Source organism: Chiroxiphia lanceolata, chromosome 9, assembly GCF_009829145.1.
Source record: "Chiroxiphia lanceolata isolate bChiLan1 chromosome 9, bChiLan1.pri, whole genome shotgun sequence".
NCBI lineage: Eukaryota > Metazoa > Chordata > Aves > Passeriformes > Pipridae > Chiroxiphia > Chiroxiphia lanceolata.
Window position 1 is genome coordinate 4,657,418 of NC_045645.1, and position 12,945 is coordinate 4,670,362.

The 12,945-nt window shown below is 58.4% G+C and overlaps 1 protein-coding gene across 1 annotated transcript; it reads right to left on the reverse strand.

Annotated features, from left to right (window-relative positions):
• Positions 1-344: 344 nt before the first annotated feature.
• On the reverse strand, positions 345-8,851 carry LOC116791224 (E3 ubiquitin-protein ligase HECTD3-like). The gene is made up of 21 exons (XM_032697021.1): positions 8,445-8,851; positions 8,206-8,366; positions 7,554-7,646; positions 6,990-7,125; positions 6,515-6,630; positions 6,135-6,248; positions 4,985-5,067; positions 4,569-4,734; positions 4,124-4,205; positions 3,679-3,861; positions 3,534-3,583; positions 3,349-3,413; positions 2,989-3,092; positions 2,609-2,728; positions 2,397-2,486; positions 2,098-2,304; positions 1,714-1,843; positions 1,243-1,317; positions 879-960; positions 702-773; positions 345-539 (listed from the first exon to the last, which is right to left on the reverse strand). Exons 1-21 carry the CDS (start codon positions 8,769-8,771, stop codon positions 455-457), a joined length of 2,541 nt encoding a protein of 846 aa, XP_032552912.1. The 5' UTR covers positions 8,772-8,851; the 3' UTR covers positions 345-454.
• Positions 8,852-12,945: the final 4,094 nt, after the last annotated feature.

A 12,945-nucleotide genomic window follows, 5' to 3' on the forward strand; every position in this document is an offset into this window, starting at 1 on the left:
GCACTGAGGGCATAGGGGGTCTGTGTGAGGCACTGGGGGCATTGTGGGGCTGTGTGAGGGCACTGGTAGCAGTGTGGGGTGCATTGGGGGCGATCTGGGGGGCATTGGGGGCAGTGTGGGCGGCAGTCGGCGGGTACTGGGGGCTGTGTGGTGCATTCGGGGCTGTCTGGGGGTGCACTGGGGGGTCAGTTCGCTGCTGTGCTCCCCATGCACACCGTGTGCGGGGCGGGGACAGGACCCACAGCTCCCCCTGAGCACACCACGCTCTCCACCCCGCAGGACCCTCTGCCCGCCCAGCAGGCAGTGCCATGCTGGCCCCTCCAGCTGCAGCACTGGCCACGAGCACAGACACAAACAGGACCCGGGCCAGGACAGCAGGAGCCGGCCCTGCAGTTTTATTGAATCCAGCGTTGCTGAGGCAGGCGGCTCCCATGGCCTGGGGCACGCGGGGGTCTCATTCATCCCAGGCGTCCTTGTCAGTGTCGATGGACATGCAGTTGTACACGGCGTAGCGCAGCAGCTCCTCGCACACCTTGGCCCTGGCAGGGCAGAACGCTGGGTCACGGCACTGAAAACCTCAGGCTTCCCTCCCCACACCTACGCGGACATTCCCCAGGGCAGAGTCTGGGGAGTCTGGAAGGGAACCCCAGTGCCAGCCCTGTGCTGGAGAGGGGAGAGTCCCTGTCCTCAGCTCGACTCACGAGGAATAGCTGGGCAAGAAGAAGGTGGAGGAGCATGTGCAGGCCTGGGGCATCAGGTCCAATGCATCCAAGCTTGGGAGAGAAAAGAGAGTCAGACTCCAGCACAGTGCAGAGACCTCACACTGAGTGGGGACCCCAGCAGGGCACAGGGACCCCAGCAGGGCAGAACAGACTCACCTCGACCTTTCTGGGTAGACAGTGATCTGAACTGGGAGGCGGCTCCGGCCAGTGACAAACTTGAGAAAGCGGCTGAGATCCTCTGAGGGGAAGGACAGGGATCAGGCTCAGGGACAGGAATAGGACTGTCCCAGTCACTGCTCTCACAGCAGGTTCTGCCCTTGCAGAATCACCCCGAGAACAAGGGGCAAAGCTAAGGGACGCTCTCAGCATCCCAGGAAGGCCCAGGTGGGACAACCTCAGCCAGCTCCCAGGGAAGCAGCTGGTGAGCATCCTTGGTGCAAAAGGCAGTGGGATGCTATACCCTGTAGCCTTGCCCATCCCACTGCACATGAAGAGCAGGGAAAGGCTTGGGGCCACTCACCACTGGTGAAGTTGTTGAGTGCCTCCAGGAAGTACTGGATACGTGTGTCATCGGAGCCAAAGTCATCAAACCTGACTGCAAAGAAGAATGTGCAACGTCTTCATTAGAAACTACCAGTAAAGCAAAGGAGAGGAGGAGACCCTCTGCTCCCCACTGAGCCCCTGAGAACCCCTGGCACCCTTGAGTGGGGCCAGCACCCAGTGCCGTGATGGGTGGAGAAACAGGGGTTCCAGTCTGCAGGGTGGCCATTCGCCTCTGCCCATAGCAGCTGAGGACCAGATGGATCAGAGCGGAGACCAGTGGGGTTTGCAGCTAAATCTGAAGCGTCCCTATCCAGGGTTCCTCCAGCTTATTCTCCCCCAGGCCCCTCAGCACCCCTGACCAGGACACGTGCACAGGACAAGCAGCATCAAGGGGAATCTGTGCCCTCGTGGGGGTTGGGAGCAGCTTTGGGCTGGCCCTGTGACTTACTGAACTTCCGCAGTTTGGCCGCTGTGATCTCAGGGTCCCCACAGATCCTCTTTTCCATCTGCTGCCAGGTGAGCAGGTCCAGCACAGGCTGGGGCACCACGCGGAGCAGCCCGGCGCGCATGGCTGCGATCTGGGGGGCACAGGAGGGGCTCCGTGTCACCAGGGTGGGTCTGAGCCCAGGGCAGCCACCCCGGGCACTGGGGGTAGGGACCACCGGACCCCAGAGGGGGTGCAGGGCTCATGGACATCCTGGGCATGGAACTGCCCAACTGGAGCTAGTTTTGGGGACGCATTTTCATGACATGAACCCCACAAGTACTAGGATGGCTTGCCACAGGAGCAGGGTCCCCTTGGAGCCATGCCAGCCCTGGGGGATGGTGTTACCTGCTCCTTGCTCTCCTCCAGCCGAGCCTTCTGCACCAGGCGGATGAACTCCTTGCGGTCCTCGTAGCGCACCACGGTGTTGCTGCCATTGGGGATCAGCTCCACCACGCGCTGGTCGCTCAGCACTGTTGTGTAGGTCAGCTCTCTGCCAAACATAAACTCGAAGGCTTCCCTGTCCACCTGCTCCAGCACCTCCAGCAGCTTCACCTGCAACCCAAACGGGCAGTAGCCACCACAGTGGAGCCGGAGCAGCCACAGGAGCACACGGCAATTCCCTGCCAGCCCCCAGCCCTGCTCACCAGCTCTGAGTCCACGGTGGCAAAGTCCTTGCTCCAGCTGACCTCCTCTGCTGCCAGCTGCTTCCACACCAGTGCCGGCAAAGACAGAATCTGCCAAAGGGAGCGGACATGTGCATCCTCCCCCTGCCCCTCTTTCACCCACAGGCAGTGGGTGAGACACCATGGCCCCTACCAAGCCCCCTCACTAGCCAGGAAGGCTCTGCTGTGCTCACCAGGAACTCCTTGCTCCGCAGGGCTGCTCCCATCAGCTGCCCGATCCACTCATACTTGGGGAAGTCCTTGCAGGAGGGGTTGGGGACATACATGTCCCTGGTGTCACTGCTGCTGTTACCCTGTGGGAGAGAAACTCAGGACCCACAGACAGAGATTTGACCAGCCCAGCATGGCTTCTCCTGCAGCCTCCCCCTCCATCACTCCTCTATCTGCCTCTCCTGCCCTTTACACCCCTCCAGATCTCCACCACCCAGGCACAAGCACAGCTCCCCCAGCCAACAGCCTTGAAAGCATTAAGACAAGACTAACAGCCTAAAAATCCCCAGGCTCTGCTGGCTGCCTCCCCCGGCCGGGATAGGCAAACAGTGGGATGTCAAACCTGGTTCGAGGTGCGCACGAAGAAGGGCAGGGGCACGGGGACATCTCCTGAGCTGGGACACAGCTCCTCTGACACGTCTGACAGGCTGTCACGAAAGCCACCACCTGCAGTGGGGGCAGAAGCTGGTCACTGCCTGACACACCAAGGCCAGACACTGAGCCACAGCATCTGCCCAGCTACTCCCCTCCCTGGGATAGGGGAAGCACTGGTGGTGTAGGGGAGATGCTGGAACCACCCCAAATGTGCAGGGCAGGGCTGCCTCTCACAGAGCAGCTGGGACAGCGTGGGCACCCACTGATCTGCACCCCAACACAGGAGAGCCCAGGGGAGAGCCCTGGGGCAGGAAAGGAGAGCTCTCACCATTGTCGATGATGCCCTCACGGATGAAATCTAACTCCCACCACTGGGTGTAGGTCAGGGGCCACCTGTGGGGAAGCAACAGCCCCATGCACATCCTTCCTCCGAGAGCACCAGCAGCACTTGGCATCCCCTCACACCCTGCTCTGGGGAGGTCACACTCCACAAATATGATGCTGAAGTCCTACCTGTAGTCCAGGGGCTGATTGTTCTTGGGAGATCTGAGGCCTTCATACAGCTGGAAAGCAGCAGAGCGGAAAGAGGATGAGACACAGTGAGGGCAAGTGATGCTGAACTGGCAGGTACCTGGCACTGGGCATGGTGTTGCCATACCTGGGTGAAAACGGTGTTCCTGCAGCTGGGGTCCAGTGCAGGGTTGGCACGGTGCTCCCGGGCCAGGAGCCGGTTGATGGAGAGCTTTGGCATGGTGCAAGGAGCAGTGCTCTCTGAGGACTGGAGACAGTGGGCAATGAGGGCTGAACCCTGCTTGGACAGCAGCAGGAATGGCTTCATGCTCTAACAAAGGACAGGCAGGGATACTCAGAGACCTGATCCTGCCACCATGTGCCCTCTTTTCCTCTCCGCAAGCACAGCCCTTGGTGTCACACAGGATTCTCCTCCACCCCTCTGGCAATGCCCAGCATGGGAGCTCTCAGCCCTGGCCTGGTCTGTCCCCATTGGATCAAGGAGGATACACCACAGCCCCCAGAAAACCATCTGAGCTCATGAGGAGACACCAATACTGGCAACATCCCACGGGGGCCCAGCAAATGCTCACCCTGAGTGCATTAAAGGTGCCGATGCTGTCCTCGGAGAGGGGGATCAGATAACACAGGACACTTTCCAGGAGGTGGACAAACCTGGAGACCAGAGAGAAGCAGCATGAGGCTGTGGGAGGGTGGCATTTCACCTCCCTCCCAGCCCCAGCCCCTGGGCACTGTGCTCGCTGCACATGGGTCTCCTCTAGCCCATGGAGGGACACCAGACACCAAGGGGAGCACCCAACCAGCACCCTCTGGCCAAACATTTTATTTCATTCCCCCCAGGAAAACGCTGTAAACAAGGGCAGCCCAGCACACGCCGCAGCACTGCAGCTGAATCGCTACAGAGGGTCTCCCTGTGGGGACAGTGCCAACCCCAGCCTGAGGCTGCCCTGAAGGCCAGGGCATGGTTCTTCTTGGGACTGGGCTGACTGCAGGGAGGGTGACAGCCCCGTGCCGTACCTCTGAATGAGCACAGCCCGCCGGTACAGCACGTCGGGGTCCACTCCTTCCAGGAGAGGGTAGCGAACCAGCCGGGCTGGCTGGAACATGCCAGCGTTGAGGATCAAGTCCCACTCCCAGAAGGATATGATCTTAATCCCTTGCAGACGGACATTATACCCTTGGTCTGCCAAGAAGGAACAGCGATGCTGTGTGCGCTGCTGCAGCTGTGCAGCCAGCACGGCTTGGATGCTGCAGCCTGAGGAAAGGTGCCCCCAGCACCTGCAGCATCTCATATGAAGCTCATTCCTCATCTTTCTCTCCAGTGGATCCTAAAAAAGCAGCAGGTGCTGCAGGAAGAGCCACAGGTGCCGGGACCAGCTGCAGGTTTAGGGCCAGGCTGGGCTGGCAGCCCCACTCTGGCAACACAGGCTCACCCCGGCACTCCAGGAAGCGGATCTCCAGCACTGGCATGTGGGTTTTCACGTCCCGGAGGATGCAGACATTCTGGTAGCTGTTCCTGCACACAGCACCGAGACGGATGGTGGAGCCACAAGGCACAGACACCAGCGAGGTGGCCAGCGAGGCACAGGCCACTGTGGCTCCCCAGCCAAGGATGCGCTGCTACCCATGGTGAAAGCCCCCCCAGCCTCACCAGGGTACAGCAGGAGGGGCCCAAGCAGAGAGAAGAGGCTGTCAGAGGCACAGAGACATTCTGGAGAAGGTGGAAGCCACATCCAAAGAGCCACTAAAGAGCACAAATTCAAAGCAGTACAGAAACACAAGCTAGCTGAGAGCATGTCACTGTTCTTGGGGAGTCCTAGCACATCTCACAAGGGCAGAACCATCCTTCAAGCAGAGCTGGTCATCCAAGGGTTTTTGAAGGAAATGGGGATTTGTGGAGATGAGCAATTCACTAAGTGTATTTTCAAAGCCTTTTTCAAGGTCCCATGAAAGTCCTATGGGCCCATGGGGAAAAACCACTGCAACTAAGCAGACAGAGGGAGGAGTTGGCTCCCACAGCTGCAAAGGACACCTTGCTGGTCTCATGGGTGCTTCTTCAAAGACAGATCTCACTGCTCAGCCAAAACAGGCAAAGGGGCAAGTTTTGGGGAAGGTGAAGGAGATCTTTGCACTCCTGAGTAAACTCCTGCCTGCCTCGAGGAGGATGCTCAGAGCCAGAGTGAAGACAGGGACAGGAAGCTCCCCAGGACTTCTTGGCTACAGCATGGCAGAGATGCTCAGAGGGGTGACGGCAGTGGCATGTGTCCCCAGAGGTGAGGAGGAGGAGGAGGCAGAAAGCCACCAGGCAGAAGGAGGCACACTGCAGACCAGCTGCCACAGCATAGGTGAGGAGCAGGAGAGGAGATGAAGGCGCTCGGCTGGCACATGAAGGTGAGGGACCACCACACTTGTGGGGACAGATGTAGCCTGCACCCAGGGAGTCCCAACCCTTGGAGAGCCATTGTCACTGGCAAGTAACTCAGGACCAACCCCAGCCCTTTCCTTAGCACCTGCTCAGGATGCAGAGTCAGCTCTGGAGTTCAGCATAAGATGAACCCAGACTGCTCCTTGCTCATTACTCACTCGTTAATTAGGACTGTTCTCAGGTGCTGCAGCCTGTTCAGTGTCCCCCCATACACAGCCACCCGCCTGGGTATATAGGAGTTGCACTGCCCATCCAGCATCAGCCACAGCCTCCTAGGGATGAGAAGAGCAAGACACAGTGTTCTCCTCCCGTCCTGAGCTGCCTGGGCACAGAGGTGCCCCCAGAATTCTCCCAGGCCTGGGGGCAAGGCTGTGTCTTCCTGGGGTGCCTCTGGCAGCAGCTGTCCCTCACTTCAACCCCAAGTCCCCAGCTGCAGCTGGGGAAAAGCTGGGTTGAAGAGGAAATGGGTGCTTTGTCCTGCACCCTGCCCATCCCTGGCACAGTTGCTGGCATGGAGGGGAACACCCGGAGGTCTCACTTGACAATGGCTCCTTTCTTCATTTTGAGCCGCACCCAGTGCTGCCCTGGGGGCCCATTGCTCTCCCAGAAGGTGTTTATCTGGTTGTCTGTCAGATGGGCTGCACCATACTCCTCCTGCAAGAGTGCAGCAGGGGGAAGGAGATAAGCATCCTTGGGCACACCAAGACCACCACTGAGATGGGTTCTGTGGGTCCAGAAGAGGTCAGGACCAGGCCAGCCCCTTGGTTTCTTAGGCTGCAGGTGGATGGTGGCTCCTGCACAGAGCAACTGGGCATGGCCACAGACCCCTTGCAGTGCCCCAGAGACACAGGGGGGTTTTGCTCCCTGCGGCTTTGCTAGGGCAGCAAAACCCCACCACCGTCCCCTGCCCCTCACAGAGGGGACAGCCACCGCTGGCCACTCCTCCCCGCAGCTGCAGTGATGCTCATGTGTCTCATGCTGATTTTAGGCTGCAGAGGAGCCCCACTACGCACCATCTGTGAGGAGACCTCAATGCTGCTGATGTGCTCCTTGGTGCAGTCCACGTGCTGCAGCTGCTTCTCGCTGTAATCGTACAGGAAGCGCCCCAGCTCCATGTCATGCTCGTAGCTCCAGCCTGGGGGCACAGACCTGCAGGGAGTCTCTGTGTTAACTGGACGAGGAGACCAGGCTGCACCCCAAACCTGCCCACCAGCAGTGTGCAGGTGCCCCAGTTTAGATTGGCAACACTGTCTCGTGGTCACCAACTCGGGATGGTGACTGGCACCTGTCCCTGCAGCAGGCAGATGGCACAGCTGTATCTCATCACCAGCACGCCAGGGGTTTATGGCCACTCCAGCCCAGTGGGAATAGCAGCATGCGGTCGCTCCAATGCTCCACAGAGCAAAGGCCATCTTTACTTGAGCAGTGTCGAGAGGTACCAATGTAAAAGGTTTCTCATGGCACCCACCCTCCCCACTCCCAAGCCTGAAGGCAGTCCTGGTCCTGCAGGCATGTCCAGGCCCTGGCTGGCTGCCCCGCAGGGTGATGCAGTCCCACTCTAGGAGATGCACTCATACCGAAACTTCTGCACGGCGGCCTCATCCTGCTCTATGAGTCTGGGCATCTCTCCAAGGTGCATGGAGTAGGTCAGGTCCACCACGTGTTCCCAGCTGGAGCAGCATCAGCAGAGGAGTCATACAAGGGAAAAGATGGGTCAGTGCTCAGTGTGCCCAAGCATTACTGCCTTAGCCTGGAGTGGAGGCAGCAGTGGTGGAGGACTGGGGGTGACACCCAGGGGCTGCAGGAACAGCTGTGGGAGGGATGAGAGCGCCCCTGCACCCAGGTACAGGCTGGGACAGAGCAGGGGAATCCAGCCCTGCATATGGCCTTCCATCACAAAAATCAAATTTGAGCTCTCTCATCACTGCACTACCTCCACGACATTGCTCAGCCCAAATCCGAGTGCCCTGGAACCCCTGGCATCTTTATCCTGTGCAGGCGCTGCCACAAGCAAACAGGATGAGCCTGCAAGAGGGCACCCACCTGCCCACCGGTGGCTCGGTGGGGGTGTGTCCCACCAGCGCTGGAGAGAGCGAGAGGGCTGTGCTGGACATGCCCAAGGGATATAGGATGGCAGGGGCGCGTATCCTCTGTGGGTACCGGCCACACGCGTCTCCAGCCTCCACAACCCAGCCCAGTCCCTGCCCGGGGCGAGGGCTGAGGCCATACCTGACAGCAGGTCTGTAATCAACCCCCAGCGTCTCGTGCTGCCACTGGATCCTCTGCACGGAGTCAACCGGGACCAACTTATCTCCTCCCTCTCCGAACCTCTGCGCCAGCACCCAGCCCTCTGCCAGGTCATGGCTGCCCGTGTACTCCTCCAGCTGCTCCTGAAGGTACATCCCGGTCTGTCAGCGCCGTGTCAGGGACAGCGGCATCCCGCGGGTGGTTCCCGGTGCCGCCGTTACCTTGCTGAGCTTGACCCAGAGCCCGGCGCCGTTGCAGTACTCCTCGCCGGTGGCGCGGAGGCAGCCGCCCTTCCGCACCTCGATGGTGGCCCGCGCCGCCCGCTTCCCGCCCTGCGCCGGCCCCGGGCTGTCCCACACGCTCAGGAGGCTGCGGGCGGCGGCGGCGGCGGCGGCCGCAGGGTCTTTGCAGATCTTGTACTGCACCTCCTTGGGCACGTAGCAGAGCGCGGCGGGCAGCGCCCGAGCGCAGCGGAAGCACTCGCTGCACTGCAGCAGGAACCGCAGCCGGCCCAGCACCTGGTGCGGCGCCTCCCCGCCCGCCCGCATCGCGCACCGGGCACCGGCTCCGCTGCGCCCCGGGCTGTCCCGACTGCGGCTCGGCGCTGCCCGCCCCGGAGTGACCGCGGGGCCGGTTCGCCTCCGGCGGTGCCGCCGCGCCCGTCTCTCTCCGGGCCCGCCCCGCCTCGGGCAGCCCTCGCTGCCCGGTCACCGCCTCCTCCCCGGGCGGCTTCCGCTCCGCCCGTGTCCGCTGGCACGTCCCAGCCCGTCATCCATCCCGGCGCGGAATCCCCCCGTTCTCCAGCTCTGGGGCCTCCGCTATCCCCCCTTTGCCAAGACGTCACTGTCTTACGCCCACCCCAGTCCCTCAGTCCTCGGCAGAAGCTGACCCAGGTCACAGGCATCCCCTCACCCCACGGCTTAGGACTCTGCTTCCTCCCGGCTTCCAACACCTTTGTCACTGCCGGCATCCCCACAAGCAAAGACGGGGTCCCTGTGGTGTCAGGGCACAGGGCTACTTCTCCAGCCCGGATAGGGAAAAGAGGGCAGCAGGTATCCTGCTATGGGGAGAACCAGCTCCCCGCTATCTGGGGGACATATTCCTGCCCCAGGGCAGGGGGACATATTCCTGCCCCCAGCAGGCTGGACCCCGGTGGGGATGCTCCAGCATCAGCTGGGGAGGATGACAGGCTTCCTGACCCAGGAGCAGCTTTACCCCGGCCAGCAGTGGCATCCTGGTAGCAGGAGCAATGCTATAACACCCAGCAGTACCCAACCACCCAGAACACTGGCAGTGTGTCACCCCATGTCACACCTGCCTGTTACATACCAGGGCAGGGTGGTGGCAGAGAGCAACTCAGCTCCACCCCACACTTCCTTAACTTCTTCAGGTTGGGCACTAAAGGCCACATTTAGGGATCATGAAACAACCAGCCTGGCAGAGCTCAAAGGTCCCTGCACTGTTCTGGTGCCGGACTGCTCTCCTGGCAGGTCAGAGTCCGGTTCCATCCCTGGCTGCAAAGGCACGGTGCAAACTGATCCAACAGCTGTCACCCCCGCGGCGTTATCTGTTGAACAGGCGTGACTGTGCCTCAACACAGTAATGGGCACCCGCCTTGCCAGGAGCAAAGTGCCCCGAACCACAGTGTGAGAGAAATGCAGACTTCTGCCTTGCTTCTGCCTGCAGTTACCACAGCCAGGAGGGTCCTGTGGCCTCCCTCTGCAGCCACATCACCCTGTAACACTGGTTGCAGAGCTGCTGCAAAGGGTTGAGCCAATTAATACTCTGAGTCACCTCCATGACACCACTTTGCGTGCAAAGGGGACCACAGGGCCAGTTTCCACTTCACCTCCAGCTGCCTCTCATGAGGCTGTCTCCCCTGCTGTTTAGAATTACAGAATCATTTAGGTTGGAAAAGACCTCTAAGCTCATTGAGTCCAACTGTAAACCCAGCTCTGCCATGTTCATCACTAAACCATGTCCCTGAGTGTCACATGCACTGTTTAACCCAACAGAAGGACACAGGAGCCCCAGCCAGACCACACCAATCACCAGAAAGGTCAGGAGCAATTAGTTTGTTCATTTTATTTTAGATCCTACATGAGGTAGGGACAGACAGAACCTGTCAAACTACTTACAGTTTGTCATACTCCAGGGTATTAGTGGAATAACAAGAACAGCTAGACTACATGAGCGTTATTAATCACCTGAAACTATTCTGTGACAATCCTGATGGCATCAGTCCCTCCTCCAGCTCATCCCTACCCACTCTGTAGAGCTGCAGCTCTGGCACACAGATACTTCTCAGCAGCACAGGGGCATCGGCACCTTTCTCAGGATAGCATTGGCTTGAAAATTGATCTCCACGGACTTCAGATGGGTTGATGGGGTGAAGATGCACAGCCTCTGGTTCCTGGCACCCAGGAGGGCTCCCTCACCCTGGCCACATCCAGAAGGAGTCCAGGGCATTGGCATTTGACTTGTGTCTTGCCAAACATGGTAGGAGACAGTTCCTACCCACATCTTTAGAGATCAGAGAAAAAATGTGACCCAGCACTGAAACAACACCTACCTTGGGCCCCTGAGATTGGCCAGAGTTGAGCCAGGCTGACCTTTTCCACAATTCACTGGGTTGTCACAGCAGAAATTCAATTTGCGACTGGCTTTAAAACACCACAGATGAGAAAGGACCATGCAGAGGAGATTCAGGCCACTTACCAGCTCCCCCTTCCCAACTCACCTTTGCACAGCAAACTCAACAGCGTGATCTGTGGGTTATCCTGGCGTCGTCCTTCTTCAGCAGCCACGTTTGTCCAGACCCTCTGACTGTGCACAAAACGATCTCACCTGAGACCTCAGTGATGTGATCGGCTCTTCCTCCTACTAGAAGGGCTTTCACAGGTCTCCTCAGCCCGGTACAGCCAGTGCCATTTTTCTCAGTATGCTTGTAGGGGTTAAACCCAGACCATCCTGGGTGATCCCCTTTCTGCTAGGGCCAGGGTCCTGTTACTACAAGTATTTTTTAAACAGAAATCCCTGTCACCAGCTAGATTCTTTCCCCAGAGCTCCAGTAAGCCCTTGGGCAGCACTCTTCTTGGTAGCAGGAAATAAGAGGTCAGGGTACACCTCCATAATTACCTCAGTTACCCTCCATCAGCTGCAGAGGTGCCTGCTTGCCAACAGCTGGTCATCCCAAGCAGCCCTAGCTGGATCCTAACCTGCCCATTCCCACAGGTGACGTCAGCTCACCCTTCACCAAAGACTAGGTGAAGGGCTCATCCTGCCCTGAGCCACTTATCAAACAACCCTACCCTGCCCAGCAATAAAGCACCAGAGAAAAATCAATTTTTATTGCTGCTTCTAGTTCTGCTCAGTAAATAATGTGACTGCCTGCTGATCTGCCTTAGAGACAAGTGGGCAAGGTTGGAAAAAGCAGGATTGATTCCACCCAAATGTCAGTCCCTTTCAGATCTAGGATGGCTCATTTCAAACCCCAGCTCACTGCTTCAGGCTCCTTCCCCAACACTCCTGACTGAGGCCAAGCCAGCAGATCAAAGTCCTTTCACCAGCTTACTCATGCCCATTTAAAACAGACACCCCAGGAAGGGACTCAGCTACCAGCACGTAAAGGTACTGCACTGGCTCTGCTCCCGTCCATGCTGGTGGTTGGAATCAGCCACAAAGCCAGAGATATCAATTCTGAGATGAGTCTAGGACTTATAAAAAAACTTCTCTGGCAGACAGGACTTCACATCCATCCAGCTGAGCATGGAAGGCCCTGCTGCAGGCAAGGACTGCCAGAAACAGCTTCCCCATTCACCCTGTGCTTCCTCCACTCACCACGATGAGGGAGGTGGCAGCACATGCTCCCTCCTGCTCCTACATCCCTTTTAGCACAACCCCCCTCAGCAGATCTGGGACTACAGCAATTTCAAAGGAAACTGGTGAAGGGAAGGACTTTGTTTACAACTGGAAGTGATTTCTGGTTGACAGACTCCCTCAAAAGATCAGAAAAAGCCATGAAGCATTAAACACAGGAATAATCTTAACTCACAGCATCAGCCCCACTCCAGTACAGCCTCAGTGACTCTGTGGCTCTTAGCAGTGGTGGTCCAACAGACCACACAGGCTGAGGATGGAGCTGGGGGTATAAACGTGGACTAACAACTGGTAGCTCACAGTGCTAGGCAATGAGCAGCCCTGCCCAGGGCTGGGAATATCAAGGAGTATTCCCAATGGTCTTGAAGCTGTAAAGGTTTCATTGCCCACTCCTTGCTCACACACTGCATGCCCATCTGCTCAAGGAGCTCCAACTCTTGATACCCAGACTTTCTCCACTGCCTTGGGGCAAAGGCTTTCCCTGTTCACCTGAAACATACACCTCCCTTCCCTCAGCAAAGAGCAGAGCCTGGTACTGCCATGCCTGCCTCTGATCCCTGCCACCTGTGAGGAGAGCTTGGCCCTGCCTGCACAGCTCCATGAGAACTCAAATAGATTAGTGTTAATACTGGCTTTTAGGAGAAAATTAAGGCTCAAAGAGCCTGGGAGAACAGCTGCCAAGCCACCAGCATGCTGGATGCAGAACTGAAAGTTATGGAGGAAAAAGCAAATAGACAGTTTCCACCTCCTGTGGGGGAGCAGCTCCCCCAGCAGTCACTGCTGTGCAAGGGGTGCAAGGAACCACGGGTGGTCACAGAACTTGGATTTTGTGCGATGTAACAG